Source organism: Dermacentor silvarum, chromosome 4 (assembly GCF_013339745.2).
Source record: "Dermacentor silvarum isolate Dsil-2018 chromosome 4, BIME_Dsil_1.4, whole genome shotgun sequence".
NCBI classification, from domain to species: domain Eukaryota; kingdom Metazoa; phylum Arthropoda; class Arachnida; order Ixodida; family Ixodidae; genus Dermacentor; species Dermacentor silvarum.
Window position 1 is genome coordinate 113,384,537 of NC_051157.2, and position 24,770 is coordinate 113,409,306.

General features: G+C 51.4%; 1 protein-coding gene across 3 annotated transcripts in view; it reads left to right on the forward strand.

Annotated features, from left to right (window-relative positions):
* The window catches only part of LOC119450505 (uncharacterized), a 412,316-nt gene that overhangs the window by 305,176 nt on the left and 82,370 nt on the right, over positions 1-24,770 (forward strand). For all 3 annotated transcript variants that reach the window (XM_037713983.2, XM_037713984.2, XM_037713985.2), the window contains exon 2: positions 21,505-21,558. In XM_037713983.2, coding sequence (XP_037569911.1) covers positions 21,505-21,558 — 54 coding nt within the window. The remainder of the gene's footprint in view (positions 1-21,504; positions 21,559-24,770) is intronic.

The window sequence follows — 24,770 nt, forward strand, 5'->3', positions numbered from 1 at the left end:
CGACGCGCGCGCGAACGCGCGCGCGCCGTTTGGCAGATCGCAATTAAGACTTCACCGCCGACCGACCACCGAATGTCGAAGACGGCAGAAACCCGTAGTACTTCTCTGCGGCGCCGCCACCACAACAGTCTCTTCAGCCAGCAAACACGAGTGGGGAGGGAGAATGAGGATGGTTGTGCTGCCGATAGAAGACCGAACGAGAATACGGGGCGAGGAAGAAAGAAGACGAAGATGGCGCGCGAGGTGGAAGGAGAAGGAAGAGAGAGAAAGAGTAAGGGACTCGATTCGGGCATCTCAGCTACGGCACGCAGCTCTGCGTTCGGCGAGCGATCGCGGCGAAGTCGACCGCGAAACGGGGCAGATGATAATCTCTCCGCTCTCGTTCCCTCTCCGGCTCTTCTTCCTTTAACGTGCATCTAGTATCTGTCTATCTCCGCATCCGTCTATGGTTGACCCTTCCCTGAGGCCCACCGCTTTTTCGGAGGGAGGCCACCCCCCTGCCCCGGCCTTCAGAAGCGGCTCCCAATTTTAGAACGAGACCAATCGGGCCGGCATCGGTTTCGTAACGAAGGGTGTACGAAGGGGAGGAGAAGGCGCGCGCGCTTGCGCGCCAGCGCAGAACTGGAGCGACCGGGCATCACCACTTGTTGCGCGCTTGTCGGGCCCGAACGTTGTTGTACTCCGCGGCCCTCATCGGCTGCTTCGCGCAACCGAAGGGCCCAGAACTATAAACGCCTTCGCGGGCACGTTGTGTGGCGAGGGCCTGCGAGAAAACAATGCGAGACTAAACGCGAGCGGGCGACCGTTTGTTGTATACACATGCGTGCGCCCCTTCTTATGCCTCTTATCTCCGTGAACGTCTCGACAACGGTTATGCCGTGCCCCGATCGCGAGTGAGATTCAAGTACGATGATTTCTTTCCTTTTTCTCTCTCGTTTTGCCCGCGTCTGACGCAATGTCATGGGCGCGCCCGCTCGAGGGGTGGTCGAGATGTACTCTATATAAGTCGAGCATGTGAACTGGACCGTGAGCCTCCGCGTAGATTATGAGGTCTTCTGAACAAGCCTTCTGAAGCCGAAGAACACGGACCGACGCGTAGCATCGAAAAAAAAAAAAAAAAAAAAACCGCCGTAGGATCAGGAGCGCTGGCCTCCGAGATATCCGCACATCGCCGACACTCTCGGAGGCTATGACCATGAGCTGAATGGTGGTCGTTCGTCTGCGAGAGTCACCGAAAGAAGATTACTCGAATATATCTGCGAATCGGTTCCTCCTGCAAGGTGTATCGATTTTTGTTTTTCGCTTTGGTCTTGGTGGCGTACATTGCCAGCGACATACATGCACGATAACCGGCATATTTCAACCATGTGGGTCGTCATGTGGTATAACGGTTATATGCGGCCTCCGTGGGTACGAGTATTCATCAATATCCGCTCCCGCTTTGTTGCATATACATTTTCCTGGTTATTCCGCCCTTGAACAGACAACGGAACTCTGTTATGCACCACCGTGCTTGAAGCTCTGTACTATAGTATACCGTGCTATATGTAAGTGCTGTTGGCTTCCCATTGCTTCGCACGAGATTAAGACACTGAAGGTTTCTTGCAGTATGATAGCTGTACGTTTCAACCAGTCAATCGCAAATGTTCCTATGGGATCAGCGTTAGTAATACTATGTATGTATGTATGTATGTATGTATGTATGTATGTATGTATGTATGTATGTATGTATGTATGTATGTATGTATGTATGTATGTATGTATGTATGTATGTATGTATGTATGTATGTATGTATGTATGTATGTATGTGCGTGCGTGCGTGCGTGAGCGAAATTGCTGGAGTGCGCGACTCCCGCGCCTTTGACGTTTGAGCAGCGCTTTCGCTGCGTTATCAAGCGGACGAAAATGTCATACAAAAGGTTTTTCGCAGGGAAAGCTCGATCTCGGCCATGCAATAGGAGATCAGTCATGTATACAGTCGCACGTGCTTGCTTCGAGCTCTATCGCGCAGAGCTTGCCAGTGAGCCTGCTCCAGGGGCATGCCGGAACCCCTTTTCCATCACTCTCGTATTACCGACAGTCTCGCGTGTCCGTCACCGGCCACCTGCTTCGGCGCTTCCCTCTATCGAAAAAAAAAAAAAAGAATAGAAACCAGGCGTTTTTGGCGTGCGATGCTGCGGAGGAGGAGGGCTGTCGTCTGCGTAGCGCAAGGCTGTGCACGACAGCGTGACCCGAGTTTCATTGTTAACTTGTCGTAGTGCTCTGTTACGTTTTGTTTTTTTGTTTTTTTTCTTTTGTCTCCGTGGAAGCTGGAGGGTGCGCTCGCTTTTCGCATGTTTTGATCGCAGTTCTTTCCCGAGAACAGCTTTGTTCGGAGCGTTCCTGAGAGGTTCGTCGACCCCCGCGGCGCATCACCTCGTCGCTGCTTTGTTTCTTGTGCGGCGTAAGTTCGATCGAGTGGCCGCGCTCGTGCGAGTGTTTTCTCCTGTACTCGGGGAAGATGCACGGCGGCGTTCTGCCGCCGATAGTTTACGGATTGTGCAGCGTGCACGTCTTTACCGTATACGTGCGTCTAATTTTCTACTCTGCGCGTTCTTTAATTGGCGGAAGCGGGGGGGGGGGGGGGGGGGGCTCTGCCGATGTGGCAATCATGTACTCGACCTTCAAATCTCTTTCATCGTATCAGTGTCACGGAGCTCCCTCTTCAGTCCTTCTGTCCTTAAAAACTGGCAAAGGGAGTGTCGTACATTGTGGAGGTTGGTTATCTGTTGCGCCACCTGTGAACGAAGAAAAGAGTGAACGACATGCGTCGCGCCAGTTGTGTTCTCTGTAGCTATACAACGAGTACAAATAATGCGCGGCCCGGGAGTGTTCTCTGGCTCTTGACACTGCGTGCGCTTGGAAGATGCGAAGGAACAGGTACATTTCTCATGATCACGTTTCTGGTTGGCTCAGCGACGCCGTCTCTATACCTTACACGACTGTGCTATACGTTATTTAGAAACAATTTCTTTTCGGTGCAGCAAAAGGTCGTAGCTTCACTGATTCGTACATGCGCCGCCAAGTTGTTCTCTCGCGCAGTTTTTCCTCGGAGCGGTTGTGCTTGAACGCAGCGCGCAAGTTTATATATCTGGCGCTTCGCCAACTCTGCAGAGGACGCTTCCTCATTCCCCCAATTTCTAAACCAAGCGCCGAGTGTGCATAGGTCGCCTACTCGGGACTGCTGAGCTATCTTTCGGCTTAAACCACACACCTTTGTATCGAGGGAGAACAAGTACGTTAGAGAGGAAACGAACAGCGTGAAAAAAAAAAATAATAACAAAGAGAGAGAGAGAGAGAGACACGTGTGGAAAGAATCTGTGCGTCGTTTCCCGTCATACGCGTACTCCTGTGGAGCCTCGGAAAGAACTGTATTACATACCCGCGCCGGCAACTGTGTAAACAGCTCGGGAACTTCGAAACGTGCCGCGGAGGTCGCCGGCGCTCGGGCGCGGTTTGTTACAGCGCGACGCTTGGTTCCGCGTAAAACCACACACGTGCGTTCGCACCAGGTATATACACTGGCAACACCTCCGAACGGGCGCGGATGTTTTGTTTGAGCACGCCACCGTTTGTGTGTGTGTGTGTGTGTGTGTGTGTGTGTGTGTGTGTGTGTGTGTGTGTGTGTGTGTGTGTGTGTGTGTGTGTGTGTGTGTGTGTGTGTGTGTGTGTGTGTGTGTGCGCAACGGGGACATTGACCCCGCGTCCGCATATGCCTCCGCATATGGCGTCGCCCATATAACTCCCACATAAGCCTTCCCGTGCTGCCGGGTCGTGGAAGTACACCTGTCTTAAACCGTCAAAATGACAGCAGGCGGCGGCGACGTCGATGTCATTATAGAATGCCTTGACACGGGCGAACTTCGCCGACGCACGTCGCAGGCGAGATGTTGCGCGCTGCACGTACGATTAGTGTAAACAAATATGCGTTATACGTTAGTGTATACGTTATACCGCGTACCAGTGTAGTGCGTGTTGTTATTACGAGTCTCAACACGCTGTTCGTTAATTACACCGGGTCTATATATCTTATACGAGGCGTTATATGAAACACGAGAAGTTTTCCCTTAGCCCTGTAACCCATGGTACATAATGTCAGTAACGAACTCACCCAGCTATCAGCAATAGTATATACCGGGTGTGTTGCGATTATGACTAACTAAACTCTCGTGAAACAAAAGGTCCCTCTCTTGTTTGATTGCCTACAGAGCCTGCTAGTGTAGCTTGTGTCTACGCCTTGTTTGTACTGGTATTTGCGTCTTTGTAAAAGCGGGCATCGACGCAGGCACCCCAATCAAACAATTAAATTATCTATCTATCTATCTATCTATCTATCTATCTATCTATCTATCTATCTATCTATCTATCTATCTATCTATCTATCTATCTATCTATCTATCTATCTATCTATCTATCTATCTATCTATCTATCTATCTATCGCTCCAGTGTGAGACATTCGTTAAAGCAATACGTGCAATAACGCATCGAATTATTTACTGATTGCTGCTTATACGGCCATTCAACGCGAAATGTATCCGTCTCTCTCCTCGATGCATCCATCGGTGAATAGAAACACAGGCGCGACCTTTGGGACCTTTTTATTGTTTCTCTTCCGCTTCTTAATTGTCTGCCTCTTCATTGCGAAACGCTTTAAATATGCACGGCGGGATTGAAACCGCAAGACCCGAGCTTTAAACAATGCGGTCACCGCATGCGTTTCCTGCCAGGAGCGGCCCTATACATCTGGCGTAAGCCCCCGCGGTCGAAGCAGCGAGTCTTGTGCGGAGGAAACCGGGGCTCAATTTATACCGCGGACGCGCGGCATGGAGCTTGGGGCCAGGAAGAGGCTTTATCCGGAGGTGAAACGGCTGATCCGTGCAACTGCATGGCGGGGTTTTGGGTATGGAACTGCGAGATTTCCCCTATTCCGGTGCGCCACGCCGCGTGTGCGTCTTTAATGCGACCGAAAAAAAAAAAAAAAAAATGCTTCGAACGTATAACGCACTTCGTCGCATATAGTTGCGTGCGTTATTGATCACAGCGCGTGCGGTGGGTACAGGCTCCCAATGCGACGTTGTGGTATGTATATACGCTTGCTTCACTCCCGGCCCCCGTATACCGGATCTATATATTCTTTCGCGGTGTGTGGTGGCGCGTTCTGTACGAAAGCTTAACTTGAGCACGCGTGTTGCACAACTCAAGGTTTCCCTTTGCAAATAAGTATAGCCATGACCTGCCGCGTAAACTTGGTATGTCCGGACAAACGCTCCTATATAACCCTCACAGAGAAAACGCGTATACAGTGGCGGAATATAAGAGACGGGATAACAATAGGCTATATTTGCATAGGATCACGGCGTCGCTCGCTTCTGTTGCGACCTGTCTCGCGTGCTTCAACTCGCGCACAGAACGAGAGACACTGGTCCGTGCCGCTCCGATCGGGGATCGCGCGAAGCGGACAAAGTAACACAGTAATCTGCACGAACCCATTCCTTTATTTTGTCCGCACATCCGCCGCGCTTATTCTGCGTGTTCGTGTACGGACCCCCTCTTCTCCTGGCCTCTCTCCTTCGGATGTTTCAAATTTCACGAGCTAAGACCGCAAAACGGATCCCGGCCGGCGCCTTCCGTCGACTACTGCAGCGCGCACTCGTTCAGAGAAGGAAAAGCCCCCAAACTCTCCGCCCTCGCGTTGAATATATAGCGCGAGTTTAGTTCGTTCTTCCCCGACGAACGGCGCGCGTCGTATAGTCTCTCTCAGTTTTTCAATTAGGACTTAAGCTGCTGAAGCGCACGCGGCCGGATTGAAGGCGTCCCCTCATTCCGCATGCACAGGGGTATCAAACCCGCGCTCGCAGAGCAGCAGCGCACGGCCGGCCGTCGCTGTTCTTATAGCACACGCCCGCTCAGCGCGAAACAATGGGGATTAGCGCGCGACGGGGGAGCAGCCAAAGCGCTGGCGCCCGCCGGTCCCTGCTTGTATATATACTACCGTTGCTGCTTCACCTTCCGAGACCGTGAGCCGGGCTCGTCGTCTCGTCTTCGTTTGTCTTTGTGTTGGCCGAGGGCCCGTCGCGCAGGGAGTGACGGCCGGCCGCTCGGGGAATGGAAGGATATTCCTGCGCTGCTTTCGCATGCATGCGCGCGCTCACCTATATAGCGTGCGTGTTATTATATGCGTTTTGTAAGCGAAGCGGCCGGGCCTGCAGCCTGTCGGCCGCTTGAGGGCCGTGGCCCCATAGCGGTGGCGGGCGGTCTCATCTCGTGATCCCTATATAGCCGTGTCGATTACTTAACCGTGGGCGCACCCCTCTCCCTTTCCAGGGACAGCTATACAGGTCGCATATAAATGCGCGCAGATTAGGCCAGCGAGGGCCCGCGAGCCATTCCCTTGTTCCTGCGCTCTTCTCTGCATTCTCGAGCAAGATGAGGTCGTATAAGGATTACTCCCTCGGGGCCCGCTGCGTGGGGGGAAAAGGAGGTATGCGCGAGCTTTCATTTATTATTTATTTATTTATATATTTTCTTTTCGTGCGCGTGCGCTCAACGTTCGCTGGTGCTACGTATATGGCGCCCCAGAGATTCGCTGTGGAGGACACGACGCTTCCCTCCCGAGGTTGCGAGAGTGAACGCATCGCTCTAACGGTGACTATACGTATTATAGCAGAAGCGCGCTGCTAACTTCGGGTGGCGTGTACTCGGTAGCTAGCGCGCGCAAGGGGCCAACTGTAGCGATGTGAGCAGTTTCTCTCTTAAGTATACGTTGCGGAGGAGCGTGGGGCCGGGACCGCGTACCTTTTTTCAGCGCGGTGGAGCTAGTCGTTGGAAGAAGGGGAAGTGAGAGGCGAGAAGACTTGCTAACCGGGGCCCGCGGTTGAGTCACGGGTCGAAGTGAGTCATTTTCGCCTCGCGAGTGATCAGAGCCTCACCTGACCCCCTGTAAACGCGTCCCCGTGGAGTCGAAGACGAGCGACGTAGCTGATGAAGCTGCGAAGGTGGGAGAGAATGACGGTTGTTAAAGGTTATTACTAAATTTGTACATACTTTCCCTGGAACGAGATAATTAAGACCCTTCGCGAAAGAGGACTGATCAGTCTGCTTGTTTAGCGAACGAACTACGAACTATCACTCGGAGACTCGGATCGAGCACGCTAAAGATCCACGTGTGCTCAAGATAGGGGGACATAGACGCCTGCGTTTTTCGGCTTATCTTTTCATTGATGTGTAATTGTGTGTACGTTAGTAGCGTAGGCCTCTTCTTTATTAAGCGGTCCTTTCTTTCTTTCTTTACGATTACGCTCTCAAATTGCGGAGATGGGTCGCTGTAGTCTTTCCGATCACTGTTGCTATACAACTAAACGTCTCTGTGCGCCTAGCACCGCGTACAAAGTCCTACGGCCAAGTCTCCGCACACTCACATCCTGTTCATAGTTGACGCGGCTGCTAAATAGGTGGTGTCCAAATCCACGCCCCAGCGACGGCGCCCGCCTAGTGACAGAAACCAATCTCGAAGGCTCTGCTTTTGCTGACTGCAAGCGCCGGAAGCAATCGCAGAGCCGGCAACGCGTCATGGACGCCGTGTTTTGGACATCACCTATATCTCGCCCCGCAGCTCCAAGCGTATACTTGGGCTTTCGTATGTGCAGACATATAACAGTTTCCGCTTACAGAAACACAGAACACATTGCCTTTAACACACTTGTACAGCCCTTACCCGTACAGTGTTCAAGTGGGAGCGAAAATGTTAAATTTCTATAGTACAGGCATATTTCGACGAATACTTAAAACTCTGACAGGAAACTTCTGGTTCACGCCAGCATCCGCGTCCCCTTAATTAGGTGCCCGCACTCAGAAACTCACGGACGCAGAACACAATATAGAGCCTCACCGGCATGAACGTGACGTTGGCTATACAGTTCGCTTCAGCCGTAGCCTTCGTACGTGACCTTTTATAAGATAACGTAATGCTGCAGCAGCAGCGCGCGCCGCGCTTACGCAACGATGATCAATTAATCCCCGCGTTGCACGCGATTCGGGGCGCGTGCGCGCGCTCTATATGGTCTCCAAACAAAGCCGCGCTGTTGCTTTGGCTACCGCCGCCGTCCGTGCTCGAGGTGAATAGCTGGGATGACAAAAGCATTTCGTAAGCGGGACGCGGAGTTCATCCTGCGTGCAGCCCCGGACCCGTGGTTCAACCCTGGTCACCAATTCGCTGCAGTGCGGTCACCTGGCGTGTGCATACGTACACGTAAAGCATAGAGCGAGCTCCAATGTGAGCTTACGCTGTCACGGTCACGGCGCCGTGCTCGGAACAAGCGTGTCACTGTCCTTTATGCTGAAGGAGAGCAAGCCCATCGTGAAATATGCCGTATATATACGTGTGCGAAACGGGAAGCATAAATTTTAGCTAAGCTTGCTGAATACGACGCGAAGGGCCCCCGACGCAGCGGAAATAAATCGTGCGACACGATAATATAACGCGGCTCTTGTCTCGTTGTCGTCATGAGTCATCAGCTCGCCCAATCCTCTGCACTGTACCTTCGTCGTTAAAGCTGCTTTTGGTCACGTGGCCTGTATGCAGATTAAAAGTATAGGGTAAAATGAATTTAGCGAATTAAGCGAATGACTGTTGTTGTTGTTTAATAACTGTCTTATTCTGTTCTGTTATACATGAGTTTCTGTGGAGGTATTCGGGTAAATAGTACTTCGGCTACTAAATTTATGTATGTTTGGACAGCACAAAATAAAGGAATAAATTATAATACGAAAAATAAATAAGTCAACGGCGTTTTTATCTTCACAAAATAACTGTCGAGGGATGGGAAAGTATACGCTACAGCAGAGTCGGCTATCCCAGTGCGCAGTTAAGAAATTGAAGCTACCCGTGCATTTCCCAATTTAACCCGTGCGCGCATATTCCACAGTCAGTCACGCAGCCGCGTATAGAAAGTCCGCAGAAGACCTGCCACTCACATATGCGATAACTCACGGAGTCATGCTATATAAACCGGTGCGTTATTCGCATCGTTTCCAATTTATTTTGCTGGCATCGCCCTTATATTATGAGCGTGCGAGAGTGACCCAGCAAATGAGTGACAGGTAAGTGACAGAAAACACAAGCGAGACAGGATAGGACGCCAGTATCCTGTCCTGGATAATATCCCGGATAGGACGCTGGCGTCCTATCCCTGATAACAGGATAGCATAAGACATGCCGCAACCGCTCCCGACGGAGCAGTTGCAGCATGTGTTTGGTAAAATGAAGCTAGCGTGCGCAACCCGAAGCTCCCAGACCCGTGTTTCGTATGAGCGCATCGTATACACACGCGGCGCGTGATGCTCGGGATTGGACGGCACCTTTGCCTTCGCCCGTCGGTTCGTTGCACGGAAATTCGCCAGACAGCGCCGCGTATAGACCCTGCAGGCAAATCTCCACTGTCGACGGGCCGACAGACGGGATAGAAAGAGGCGCGTGTGATTCGAGACAAAAGAGACGACCGCACCGCGCCGGTGGCTGGTCGAACGCAGGACCGCGATTTGCAATTCGTCAAATGCGCGGAGAGAGCTAACTCGATCGAACGGAAGAAGCTGGTCTCCCGACCGACCGACCGGGGCCGCTTAAAACACTCCCCGGGGGACAATCCATCTTGAGGGGTGGTGGTGGTGGTAGGGGGGGTGGACACGATACATAGCGAGGTTGGAGGGAGGAGAGAGAGAGAGCGCTGGAAACGAAATCAATGCGTCAGCTTGTCCACCGAACCGCGAGCTCGATCCATCCATCCATCTATCCGTCCCTTCGTCGAGCGCTCCGAGGCTCGCCGTCGCTTTGCTATACGGTGCAAGTTTGCCGGGGCGCGCGGGTGGGCTCACTGTCTGCAAATGCGTGCAGTGCTAGGAAAACTACGGGACTTGGCAGTGGCCGATCGAGGGTACAATTCACGAAGTTGTTCGCGCGCACATGCACGAATTGGGAATAGCCTAACGCCATTGTATTTCTCTCTCTATCCATCCTGCTGTGCTAGCGCGCCTGTTGTTATTGATATTGACAAAAAAAAAAAAAATACAAAGGTGGTATAGCCTAGCGAAAGCTGCTGACATTACCCCCCCCCCCCCCCTTTTTTTTTCCCCTTACAGTGGGTGTGGGGAAAAAAGTGACCAAACGTATGCACACTATAGCAATAACTTTTAACTATGTAAAAGCGCCGGCTCATCAGGACAGCCGACGATAATACTGTTAAGGTCCTATCCAGGGAATAATGTGTAGGGGTAAAAGAAAATAGCAGCTATAGATGCTGAGAACGCAGTTTCTCTGTAGCATCCTGAAAAATGCTGCAATGATAAAATTCTCTAAATGATAAATAAAGAAGAAACATAGTAACTTAGGATCGCGAGTGAAAAACAGTCGTGCGCCTTATTATTCGCCCTGAATACACGACCATGACCTGACGAAGTGAATTAGCATCTCACGAACGCCTCGCGTGCCATGCTAGCGCCAGGTCTATAAGGCTCGCCACAGTGCCGGCTCACTTTCGACTACGTGTAGTTCTTTAGCGTCCGCCGAAATCTTAAGCACGCGGACTTGCGCATTTCGCTCCCACCGGAAAGAAGCCGTCGTGGACGGCATTAAGTACCTGGCGATCCTCGTGCACCACAGCACAGCGCCGCAGCCTAAGCTGGACCACAGAAGCCCCTGGTCAGCTGACGTCACCTAAGGCTTCCGGAATACTAGATCAGGGGCAAGTTGGCGGGGATGCATGCATAAGCATCCCCCGAGTGGATTTTCTGAATCGGGAAATAAGGTTTCGAAAACGGCGTCGGGACGCCGTGGTTGCTTTATTTGCTTCTTTGACGCATTGGCCGTGATGGTTACCTTTCGTAGCTGATGCAGCTGTAGGCTTTAGCAAAGTTGTATCTCCCTGTTCGTCCTTCCACCCTGTACGCGCGCGCACGTCACTGCTCTTTGGTGCCGCGTTTTTCACTATCGCATCTTAATTTGTAAGTATAATTAAGCGCTCGTCTCGTCAATAGCTGTATGTCCCGTGTTGCACTTCCATCGCGCAACTATTCCACAGCACTGCACTGTTCTTATAACCGGGAGACCGAGCAGCGAAGGGTGTCCGACTTGCGGCACAAAGGGACGGGGCCCAGCGAGCGGGGTTGGGGCTCTTCGGGGACGGCGCCGCGCGGGCTCTATGGTCGAAGCCTGCGGCGCGGCGGGTTCTGCGGACAGCGCGCTCTCCGCAGCAGCTTCTCGTCGCGACCCATGTCTTGTAACAGCTGCTGGGAGTCGCGACCCCGCCACCGCTGCGGCCGCTACCGCCTGCTGCTGACACAGAACCTTTCCTCTTTTCGCCGGGTGCGCCCCCGTTTGTTTGGTTTTCCCGCGCCCGCCTCTTTCATTTTTCTCCCGGAGTGAAGGGATTACGCATTGCACGGAGCGGTCGGAGTCGCCCAGTTTCGAAGTGTCGCGGGACCTTTTCGCGCCTGTGCTCTATTCCATTTCTTTCTTTCTTTCTTTCTTTCTTTCTTTCTTTCTTTCTTTCTTTCTTTCTTTCTTTCTTTCTTTCTTTCTTTCTTTCTTTCTTTCTTTTCTGTTCGGCAGTCGCGGCGACCTGCTTTGACCGCAGAGAAGGGTGAGGAATTTCGATCTTCGCGCTGTTTTGCGCTATTGAAGGACGCAGTCTGGTGGTTGGTCGTTGGCGAACCGTCCCTCTTCGTCACCCGCGAGGTTGCGACGACACCGACACGGTCACTCGGCGCTGCTTAAACGAAGGTGTTGGTGATATTATGTCGGGTACAGGCAAGAGTTGTTGCTGCTGCCGCAGCAACAATTTCTCTTGGACTAGTTGGGTCATCTTGATGGTGTATACTGAACTCAAGCTCGACCCAAGTGTTTTAAAGATATTCAGAGGGACACTTCTTCAAAGTTGTGCAGCGTATATCGTGAAAATGGCTTTCTGGAATGCGAACTTCCTTCCTGAGTTGCCGGTCGTTGTCACGAGATGCTCATAGTACAACAAAAGTGCCTGTTCTATACCGGCCGTCCCTAGACGATATCCGAGAAGATACACCCAGTGGTATCGTGTTCCTCACTTGCGAAGCAAGGAATTCGTGCATCTTATATAGCTTTTAAGTCAAAGCAATAACCTGTTCTCCTGATAAAACGCTTCAACGGATGGCTCGGCTAAAAGAGAGATAGGGTCTCAGCCTCTTATACCGGACGCGATTCGTTGAAAGGACGTTAATCTTGCTGAATGTGAACCTGAGGTCGCGCATTAATTCGATTTGCATGGAGGGGCGAATACGTGGGCTGGACGCCGTAAACCCGCGGCTTTACGAGCACACGCGACAGGAAGGTTTGCTGGGAGAGTCAGTTTTCGTGTTTAATCGTTCGCAGAAGGCACGGAACGTAAAAGAGGTGCTCGCGATGAGTTAAAAAAAAAAAAAAAAAAAAAAAAAAAAAAAAAAACATACCCGAGTCTGCATACTTGTGTTCTTTGCACTGGCTTATCGGATCGTCGGTATTTTAAGCCAGCCCGAGGATGCGTCGGCAGTTAAAAAGTAAGCTCCACGGTCCTTCATGAAAGATAGACCCGCTATGGTATTTCCATAAGAATTATAGGTCTATTCCGGATATCACTGACACACAGTCGGTGATATATATATATATATATATATATATATATATATATATATATATATATTGGTTAAGTACGGGAAATGGGATCAACGGCATACAGTCAGAAATTTAGCTTTTTTGTGTTGATCGCTTGTTTCTTTGCTCAATCGTTTGTTCGACGGTGTGCTAGCTCGTTGCCTTCTCAGCTCTTGTTTGTTCCGAGAAGTGAACGGTGGCGGGGATCACGCGAAGATGAAAGAAGGTTCGTTCACGAAAGCTGCGTAATGGGGTTCAGAAAAACCCGATTACGACTAAACCCCGATGCTTATATTGCTGACGGTGGTTAGAGCAGAACCCGCGCAAACATCCAGGCGCGAACCAAAGCGCGCGAACGTTAACCCATGCGTCAGACCGTGAACGAGGCATATAAAACAGGGTTGGGGGCAGGGCTTCTCCGAAACCGCTGGACACGCACCGAACAGCAGAAAAGGATGCGCGAACGCGCACCCACGGACGTTAAATCCACCACCCACCACCCGCGTGGTCGGTCGGTCGGTCTCGCGTCACTGGCCAAGCCAAGCCGAAGCTCGAAAACTCGGCCGATAGGAATCAGTTGGAGGATTAAAAGATTGAGAGCCGGCCCGCGGTCGCTGGCCGCAACGGCGGAACGCGATACGATCGCTCGAGGCCGAGGGCATGCGTGTGTATGTGCATGTAAGCGGCGTCGGCGAGAACACAACTGTCGCGCACCGTCGGGTCAGTGGTTGGCTGGTTTCGCGAGCCATCGGCCACATAGCGGTGGTTGCGACGGCGGCAGCCGAGCGCGTCGCCGATTTGTGAACCCGCCATCCGCGCTTCTTTCGAGGCTGTAAGTACACACACACTGTGGGCCCGCTGCTCTGTGGAGAGACCGCGCGAACTTTGCTTGGCTGGTGTTGCGCGGCGTCGTAAAAAGCCGAAACGACGCCTCTGTATGTATGCCCCCGTCCGTGCCGTAAAGAAGGCGGGGCGCTGTAAACATCTTCGGCAGGAGAAACACGTTGCCTCTGCTGGAGCGCGTGTCTGGAAACGGCGTGTTGCCTTTTACGGTGCAGGCTTTCCTGTCTGTGCGGACGTCGGCGCCAGGAGGCCATGACGGCAGAGAATGCGCCGGTGAACCGGCCGGCTTGTCGGGAGCCGCCTCGGCGTGCCGAAGGGATTTCGGACCGCAGGCCTTCTCCTTTTCTTGTGTTTATCGGCGCGGCGAGCATGTTTATATACGTGCGGACGCCCGTCCTTCGAACTGTGTTCGTTCTGCGCTCCGTTGGGTGAACGAAAAGAAAAAGAGAGAGAGAGAGAGAGGTTAAGAATTGCGAAAAGGACTTCGTTTCGTTTTGTCCTCAGGCCGTCGACGAGTGCTTTTTTGAGGTTGTCGGGTGTCGCTCGTTAATCCGCCGTGGACGGCAAACTTGAAAGTGGCTTGCGTTCCGGGGTGGACTTCGGTGAAGAAAGCTCCGGAGATGACCGACGAAGGCTGTATACGAATGCCGTATCATCCTGTAGGGATTTGGGAGATATCGCGGCGCACGTAAAATAAACAGTTCCTCTTCTCGAGCGAAGATACGTGAAAGAAAGAAGGATTTGACTTCGATTAGCTCTCGCTTATATAGCTGAGCGCTTAAGTTAAAACTCGCAGAATATTTGCGTGCGCGCGGATTAATGCAGTTCACTTGGTGCTGTATACGGAGTTTTGCGTGCATGCACGACACGTTATGAATTCCCCGGGCGGTCGAAATTAATCCTGAGCCTTCCACTATACGATGCCTCTCGTAACCCGTGAGATTACTTTGGGACGTTGGACACCCGCAAGTTAATTTCAGTTTCAAACGAATGGATCTAATACGTATAAGTTTACCAACAGGCGAACGTATCAGCAGGCGCGAGACTCGGAACGCGCATAGTCGTCATCTATACAAAAACATCGATTCCTCATGAACACCGTCTCTGACGTTCCGAGGAATACCTGGGGTTTCTTTTGACCATGCCGCTGCCAGCTAGATGCCAACGATACTCAAAGTTGGCCAGCCTACCGTTGCACTCCCGCTTGATGCGTCTCCTGGAGATATCGAGACCCTTCGCCGTCCATCAGAGAAACCGATGGGCCGCGCCGCGCGTCACTCCCATCTTTTACGACCGCGCCCCCCTCACCTCCGTCCCCTCGTTGCGAGAGGAGCCACTGTCGACGTGGACTGCTCCGCCGTGGCCAGTGGCTTGACCAGTGGGTGTACGGACGAACGAACCGCAAAAAAAGTCGTTTGGCCCGAGTGGCCCGACCGCAAATCAACGCTGCCGCCGCCAGCTATATATGGCTGACCGCCGAACCTGCGTACGATCGGCAGGACCTATGTCCGTCTGTATATATATATATATATATATATATATATATATATATATATATATAAGCTTCAATCGTTCCCCGTCCTCTCATCCAAGGCCTCCTCGGCTTCAATCAGCGGGCTACGCCGTTAGCGCGTCTCTGGGCGCCGCCTATTTCTCTCTCGCTTCCTCTCCCCGAAGCAACTAGCGCGCAGTTGTGGGTTCTTCCTGAAAGGGAATTATTAAATCAGCGTTTTTATGACACGGAGAGAGAGCTCCGGAGCCTTGTATGCCTCTGATTTACGTCGTGCCGAACACCTATAGCAACGCTCCCACCGTCACACACCCCGGTCGCAGGCTTCTTGCGAACATGCACATAGGCGCCCGTATAATGTACAGACCAAAGGGGGCTAGCTTCCTCTATTTCCTCGGCAAGACCGCGAGCTAGCTTCCTCTCGAGTCGTATATACAACTTATTATGCGCAGCTCATCTTCGGCACGCAGTACAAGTCGATGCTCGATATCACCAGGGACGGTCGCCTTTCCGATTGCACGGAGCCTGATTAAGGGGAGAACTTGTCGTTGCTTACTTCGCCGATAACTTTTGATTACGACCCATGCCGGCGTGTAGCGATCGCCGTCGCATGCACGCAGGCGGTGAGAGGCGGAGCTGAATGCTGGGTGGAGGGGGGGGGGGGGGGCATATGTATGTTTAAATTCAGCTGGAGCAAGAAAAAGAAATAAAAAAGAAAACGTGTCGGGCTGTTGCGTCGCAGGGAGCAAATTTTATAGAATCAGGGTCGTTGGATTCTCGCGGTCATCACGAGCATCATGTTAGAGAATACATGCGCTGGCTGCTTCTTACGAATTTGTTTGTCCCGATTATTTCATTTTCGTTTACTTTCTTTCTCTGGGTCCACTGTTCTGGGAACTTTCGTGGTCGTTACCCGAAGTTTCGAATGTTGTGTGTGCGCTTGTGTCGCAGTGTGTGCGTGTGTGCTTCCTCGCGTCGTTGCGCGGTCGGGCTATATGCGTATACCTGCGCGCTTTTGTTTCATATATAGTGGGTAAAAAAAAAAAAAAAATGAACGTGCTCGCTCGGACCATTGCGCATGCGCGGTCGCCGGATTACTATATGGGGCGCTGGACATAAAAAAGGGCCTCGACGCTCACGCTGGCGCGGGCGTGTGCAACATGCAGCCCATTGAGCTTCATTGTATGCGTGGAGGAGCACGTACCGACCGTAAAAAAAAGGTTAAAAGACAAGCTTGCGTTTGTACTGCAGTTGGGAATACGGGGCCGGATTGCTCCACCATGCGAGCTGCACAACAGCCAACCGCTTGGGATGCGTCGGCCGGGTGTGCATTATGCGATAAGCCTCGTCGTCCCGTGCCTCTTTACGCCTGCCTTTTCTTTCTTTCTTTCTTTCTTTCTTTCTTTCTTTCTTTCTTTCTTTCTTTCTTTCTTTCTTTCCTTCCTTCCTTCTCGCGCTTTATTGCTGTAATAATGAAAATTAGAGCACACAGTTCTAACGTGGGCACGTACGTGTGCTCTCGGAGCAAATTCTCCGCGAAACTGCGGGTTTGTGTAGAACTATATACGTCGTGTCGTTTGTTCACGTTGCACTTAGTGTGTTCATACCAAAGGACTATACGAACGACTCCGTTGCTTTGTTTTTCATATATTTCTTTCTTGCTTTCTTTTCCCGTTATCGTCGCTCTGCAGAGGTTATTTCTGTCGTGGTCAACGGATTACAACACCGAGTGAGCGGCGGGCGCAACCAACACCCTCTCAATACTCTAGGGAGTGTTATCAAAGGGATGCGTTGTCAAAACATTGCTGCGCCAGTGCGCGGTGGACAATGAATGGGCGCACGTGTGCGGGATTCACGATTTTCAGGCTCGTCGGCGCTTGTAATTCGAACCTTATCTATAACACGCCTGTATACGATATGCGCTGGAAGTACGCAGCAGGCTCGTCGATCGAGTTATCGGGCAGCATTGCGTGATGCAGAGATTAAGAGATAGCTTTCTTTCGCAGTGTAACACTGCGTGCTTTCAAATTATCCACGCCTCTTTGTCGTCTTGTACACAGTGACGCAGCATTCTCTACTCTTATGGTGCGTACTTCGGGGCGCCGAAACTGAAGAATATAAGCAGTAGCGGTGATGGGTAAATTGAAGGGCTCCGCTTTCCCGAGTGGTCGCTCACAGCTGATGGGGCTTCCAGTTCCGCGGCAAACCGTTACCTAGTCGCTCTGTTGTACGTATGTAAATGTTTTCTCTTCTTTACTCAGTCATCTCTGCTATACTCTCTCCCTGTTCGTTTACTCCTATTACTCTTCGTTTACTCCTTGTTTACTCCTTTTACGAATCCATGCACTGGTTTCTAACCATCATTCCCGCGGTATTTGAACGCTCACAGCGCCAGAATTCCACCTAGTGAGTTTAGCAGGAAACTGTATGGCTGCTGGCATCAGTCCCGCCGAACGCTGTCCATAGAAGCACGAGAGCCCTCTCTCTCTCTCTCTCTCCACACGCAACCGCGTATCGGATTGTGCTGTCCCCTTAAAAAACGCAGTCCCTCGCGGCGAGGTCAAGTTGACATCGTGTTCCTCGCTAACAAGCTCGACCGACCGCGCAATTAATGCTTGCGCGTCTGCTTCTATGGAACATGGCACCGCGTGTGTATATACGGGTATATAAACTCCGGGAGTCCTTGGGACTGGACAGGCGTGTAATGGGCCACGATAATACCGCAAGGCCTCAGCCGCTGCGCATAGCGGGTCTCGTTGTGTTATCTGCGGTAAGTGCCTGGTGCCCCCCCTGTGTGGGCTAACTCGAAGAAACAATGGCCGCTCTTGTTCTTCCCGGGCTGCGTGCAACGGGGAGGACAGTCCTTCATCGCTGTCGAGCGTGTATACAGTTACGTTCACCTTTTTTTAATCTTCTTTTTCCGCCTTCTTTTCTTGCAGAGGCGTGCTCTTTTTTTTTTTTTTTTTTTGTGTGTCAGGCTCGTAGTTTCCTTGTCTTTTTTTTTTTTTTTTTTAAGTGAACGTTTTCGTAACATGAACACGCATGCTTGTCACTTTTGTCGGGATATCGTGTTTCTTTGACGTTATGTCGTGTTCCCGTGTCTTGAGTCTCCATTTCGCAGTTTCGTTCGCCTACCAAAACTGGTGCCAGAGACCGCTGCTCTGGCACCAGTGGCTACGCCGCTGAGCTCGAGGTCGGGGGTTCGATCCCGGTTGGGGTTTCCGCATTTCAATTGGAGACGAAATGTAAAGAAAAAAAAAAGCACGCTTGTGTATACTTAAATTTAGGTGCACGTTAAAGAACTACAGGTGGTCAAAATTACGTAATCCGGAGTCCCCCACTATACGGCTTGCCTCATATTCACATCGTGGTTCTGGCACGAGAAACCCCAGGATTTAATTAATTCATTTAATTTAATTTGTACCAGCTTACTCTGACGTCTACACTTTGCACACACCAGACTTTCGCGCGGAGGAAGTTGGTCGTAATAATTGGTTCCTCGTGTCGAAGTTATTGCCGGTGATGAACGGGGATGTTTTGAACTGTACTGTAGTGTCGAGGAGGCAACAAGTCCTCGTGATTCTTCATCTTGCGTTCCGAAGTGTTCGCAATCATTATTGATGGGCGTGATTTGTAGCTACACCCGGCTTACCAGTTCACCTGTGTGCTCATGCCGTAACTCTTGAAACATGCCATATTTCTACTGTCAGTATGCTGCCTAGGAGAAATCCGCCGACTGCATCCCATCTTCGCCACCCGAGGGGTGCTACAGGTCCTATATGGTTATAAATATTAGATGGCAACTGCCCACGCACTAAGCCGCGTCCACCGAAAACGAAAGAAACCAATGCAAAGAAACAGCCGGGCATTTCTGCGTCGCGCTTAGACTCGATTCAGGACGTTGCACGCCGCCGAGAGGGCCATTCCGCCGCCCGCCCGTCGCGTATATAGCGCCGCGAGCAACGCCCAAAAAAAGAAGGGATGGCATAGGCGTCATTTATTTGGGCGTGATCGCCCGTTGTGTAAAAACTTTAGAGCGTCTCTATCTCCGCCTCGGCGCAGCAGCAGGCCGTTTGCGACCCGTCGGCTTTTGCTTCCAAACGAGCGACCTCGCCATCTGTGCGCCTTTTCAGACAAGCAGCAACAGGTTGGCAGCACACACACACACAAGCGTACAAATCGCGTGGGTCTCGACCGTTCGCTGCTCCGTCTTCTTTCTGTGTGTTCCCACGAACACCGCCTCCTCCTCTTCATCCGTTGTTCCCAATTTCTTTATTTTCGTCCTCATCTCGGCGGCATCGGGGGTTGCCTCGTCGCAGCCAGACGCTGTTGCGCGCACAAAAGCGCGCGACCCGGGTGCATGACCGTCGCGCGGGCGTATCTCGTGTATGTGAACGCGCTGCGTTAAAACGGGGCGTCGGCTCGGCTTCGCGCTTCGAGTCGCTTCAGTCGGCGGCGTCGCCCGCGCCTGCAGATGGATGCGCGTTGGCGTCGTCGCATCGTCGCTGGTGGCATCTTCCACGTCGGCTGGCGTTTTTGCGGTGGTGTGGGGTCGTCGTCGCGGACCCCCAACCGCCAGCCGGTTTCCCTTCTTTTCAAACCGAGCGCGATCATGAAGGTGCGTCAGCGTCATTATATACACAACGCGACCTACCACCGCGGCTTTTTCTTCTCGACTTCGAGAAAGAAAAAAAAAAAATATGTATAGCGATGGAGGAACGAGCCGGCGAGCGGGCGAGAGTCGAACACAAAGACGGGGTCATCTTCGCCGCGGAGGGAATATAGTTGCCGAGAGAGAGAGAGGACAGGACGATTACCTGTCTCTTCGGGAGTGTAGCAGGAAACGCGCGAAGGGCTGAAAGAAAGAGCGCGAGAGGAAGGAAGGGAAGGAGAGAAGGACGAGGCGGGCGGCCGCGTTGTCGGCGGCGATGGTTGTTGTGGCATAGGCAAAGACGCATGCATGCGCCTATGTACGTTTACATATACGCTGCGTACGTGTGTGCGCGCGTTTTCTATGCGCACGCCGCGCTGAACGGGCAGGCCGCGCACAGCGAACACTTTTTGGGTACCTCCGCCCCGGCGCTGCCCGTCGTAACGACTCCTTCTCGCCGTTTCATTTCTTTCTCTTCTGCACCGCGAAGAAACCGCTCGTGATGGAAGCCGCCGCCCATGCAGCCGCTCGAACCACCAACCGGCCGCCTATGCTGCAACTTCGCATCCTCTTGTTCGCGTTGCCCTGCGCGCAAGCCAGCGGGACTTGCAATGCAAGTCGTCCTGCATCTCTACCGAGAGACTCTCGGTGGTCTTCAGCTCCGGAGATGATGACGAGAGAGAGAAAAGGAAGAAAGAAAAAAAGAAGAGATAGAAGAAATGAAGGCAGACTGAGAGAAGAAAGAATAGAAGGGCGGATGACGACGGGCCGCAGATGACAAGTCTCGCTTCGGGGGGCGTGCGCGGGATGATTCACTGTGTCCGAGCGAATGAGGCGGGCGGGCGGGCGGATTCGCACCGACCGAGGCGCACAGATTGAAACACACCCAGGCGGCAACTGCGGCGAATGAAGCGCGGGCCGGCCCCATTGTGACACGTCGTCTCTTTCGCTTCGTCGTCCAGCTCTCTGGAATCATGCTCCTTTTGGAGAATCGACTCTCGTTTCCCGCGCCAGCGTCTGATTGCACGCGTCGACTCGGAGATCCGAGATGACATATCGCAGATCTCGGAGGACATCAGTATACCTGGGTTTGGTTTCTGCTGCAGTTTAGACTCGCGAAGTGCGAATTCATAAAGCGTTTCGCTCGTAAGTGTTGTTTACTATTTGGCCGGCCGCATTCGCTGTTAATGTGCCCAGTTTCCAGCGTCAGAATCTGCCGGTATTTGCTCTTAGGAACAATTCTAGCTTAAGAGCTTTCTTCTGTGAATCTGGGCCGAAACAATGAGGAACTCAAAGTACGGCAAAATGAAGCATTAGCTACAACTGCCTTTGCTTTCGGGAGAGAAAGAATCCGTACGAAAGTACAGTGAAATGTAATTTGCTTCGCGATTGAGCGCATCGAACGTTTTCACAGCATGTTCCAATTGTGGTGCGACGAAGGTGAATTCTTTAGTTTTGAGTCCGTTAGCGCAATCGACTGTACATGGCACATACCTTTTTTTTTAAATTATTTTGGGAATCTCAAAAGCCTATCAGATTTCCTTGGGGCGCTTATCCTTTGATTTTATGGTTACCACTACCTGTTCAGAGACAGACTTACAGTTGCAGATCTTGAGATGGACGCCATAGTTTCTGGAGACATGCTGTTGCTCTCCGATAATAACGTATACCATTTTTCTTGAGTTCATTGAGCTGAGTTTTCTTCGAAATGCGTCGTTGTTGTTCTGACTAAGTGCGTTGCTCGTATTTTTGCCGAAAGACCACCGTCGTCTAATCAGTGTCGTTCGCTCTTGCCTCTTTTCAGCAACAAGACAAGCAGAGGACATCGTGCCAACAGATACCCCTCCTAAAAGTCAGGGTGAGTGCACGTCGTCCTTTATGCTGAAGTCGGTGACAACCTAAGGATTCAGCACACACAGCGCTGTCCAACACAACGAAATCTTGCACATATAGATGCGCCAGTCAATTACTTTCGCTCATTTGCATTACATAATTGTGAAGCTCCGCCTCCCGCATATAGGTCAAAAAGGAGCGTAAATGTGGTTCATGAGTCCAGTTGATCAAGTATGGTAGCCGTTCGGGTTGCGTGAACGGCTTTGGCTTGGCTCCGGAACTATACGTCTTGAACAACACGAACGCACACAAGGCAGATGCAGTGCAGTTTTGTGGGCGGAGCTCGCACTGAATTCTTGAACTATCAATGAACTGTAGGTGCGAGAGAAGGCTGTCATAGATCGAAATAAATAAATAGAAAAAGAGAGGGTGGGGGAGAGGGGGGGAAGGGGACAGTCAGCTTGCATTATTTGATGCACTACAGAGGGAAAGCGGTTGGGTGTGAATTATTTGACACGCGAAACGGCAAGAGGAATGGAGCATCGCTCTATAAAAGCGCGCCATGCAGACACACAAAAACGACGAAAGAGAGAGAGAGAGAAAAGCATATTCCTATGAAATAATCCAGGACATCGGTACACAAAGCGATGCACAAACCTGTGTTGCACGTACATTCCTTCCCGAAAGCTTTATTGCGCTGTTTTCGCTTTCTTCGAGCTCCGCATTCAAGGAAAGAAGCGTGTTCCTCGAGAGTATGGGGGCTCGACCGTGAATCGTGCGTTATGGCGTGTAGAGCATACCGCTCCGCTATATTGTTGTGTCGCCTGCAGCGTGGAGCTTGTATAGCGCTCGCGCTTTAACGCGACGCCGTGGAAATGGCGACGCCGTTTTCCCGGGAATGCCCGCTTGTACCTTGTTTGAAAAGTGCATAGTCACGAAACAAGTGGCAACTTACGCGTGTACGAACACAGAATCCATGGGTGGGGCGTAAAACTGCCTCCCATGCACGTCGACGTCTAAGTGTAACCGATGTCTTGTATATTTGGTTCGCTCTATATACAGGTTTATATATATATATATATATATATATATATATATATATATATATATGAGATCTGTCTTTATTTCCCTGTGCGTATTTGATCTCTAATGTCAGCATTCTAACGCTCAGAACATGCTGCAGGCATTTGCCGTTCCCCAGAGACATCTTTTTTTGTATATTGCGGCACGAATTCTTTTGTTCCAATTTGTTGCGCGTTTATCTGCCAGAACGGCGTTCTTTCCCGAAAATGCCTCGTGTGCAGGGTACACGTTCTTCTGCATCAAGAAAGGACGCCACCATACGTGGTCGCCATAAACGAGCGGTTAACCGTAAACGTTACGACGTCGGCATTCTAGTTATCTCTATATAGCAGAAGGCGTCGTGGCGACATTGTAGTCTCTTTAAGCCCTCGCTCCCCTTAATGGTTATGGTTATGCGGCGTGACTGTACTGAAACGGATGCAGCGCAGTTGGATTTTCAAAACGCTACTTCGCGTCATTATTTGCAGCGAAGCGCCAGAACTATACGTGCAGTGCATGCGGTGGCATACAATGTTATTGTTCCGTTCGTTTTATTAATTATTAATTTTTTTTTATTTTTCTCGTTGCCTCCTCGGCGCTGACGACGTCTTAGCCGCCGAGCTATGGCGGTAACACGTTGCTACCCGCAGTACAGACCTCGCGTTGAGCGCGTTTCTTATAGCATCAGACTCAACGTGCTGTACGAGGTTGTGCGCCATATATGCAGCGGCCGTAAAACTCTTGGAAGAACGTCCGGGGCGGCTGGTCATTCGTATAGAGCTCTTTAGGGAGCACGCGGTGAGCTGTTAATAGCTACTGACGTAAGCACACGAAATGATAAGAAAAGGAAATAAAGTGTGCAGGAGGGGCGCAGTCCTTATACGCGCCCTGTCTCGGTAGTGCGGTTCACTATATACTGCGAAATCTGTGGGTCGCGTCATTCGGCGGGGAACGAGAACCGAGTTTGTGTGCCTCGCCCGCCGTGACCTGCAGCCGATGCGCTTGCCTGCGCGACTTCGGCTGAACTGTGGGTTCCAAACCCGAGAGATTACCAGCGAGCAGTGGGCTCTCACTTCTGACCCACAAGACGCGCAACTTGTTATTGTCGAGGAAAAAGCAGTTCAATCAATGCACAGTATATACAAATAACCGGAATAAGCATTACACGAGCCGCAATTCCCCAGGAAGAGAGGATGTCCTTGTTCTCGATTGCGGGGCTGGAGCGACGACCCGTTTGTATACCTTCCACCGCACTGCACGGAACTTGGTGGGAAAGAGTATACGTGAGTATGGGGGGAAGGCCAGGGAACGAAATACCTGTGACACCGCTGTGCTTTGCTCTGTGCCTGACAGCGTGGCTGCATGCAGCGTATGCGAAAAGATGGAAACGTACGACCGTCGGCCGCCGCCGTATAAAGACTCCGGCTGTCTTCGCAGTAGGACTGCGTAGGATAGAGGTAGAGTGGACCCACCACTGCATTGTCTCTTGTCGGGTTGTGTGTGTCTAGCTAAACTTGGCCTTAGTTGTTGAGTTAATGGGGCAGCATAGCGTCTTTGCCTCTGTGCATGTACAGCATGATCCACTGTTAAAGGGAACACGCAGTTAGTATCCTGCCATCGATTATCACTGAGATTTACCTAAAGGCCCGCAGAATAGTTTGCTTGATGTATAAACGCACGGTCCGATTGGTTACATCCGCCAGAGCTTCGCGATGAAGGCGCAGAATTGTTCCCAGTTTATTGGCTATGGTTAAGTGTTACCTTTAAAAATTGACGTGTACAGTGTACATGACGCCTCAGTTGAAATGTTTACATACGGTGACGTTATCATTCTGTGACATTCTGTCCTGAGCTTAACGCTATTTTATCCGCAGTGAAAATGGAACAGGACGCGCATGTCGCTGAACTCGCTTCGTATACACGTATGTCAGTCGGCTCTTGGTGTTTTCTATTCTTTTCTTCTGTTCGGCGCGTTGTATACAACATACGCAACACTGACAGCGGACATTATTTACCTGCGAACGGAAGTGACGCGTAAATGGGGAGTTCACGGCTATCCGTATAGTATTGCGCAAATAGCCGTCTCTGCAGTCTCCCGTTCGCGAGCACACGCGCATGTATACATCTATACGTATAGTCTTCGTCATTCTGTAACATCAGATCCCGTTGTTGCGG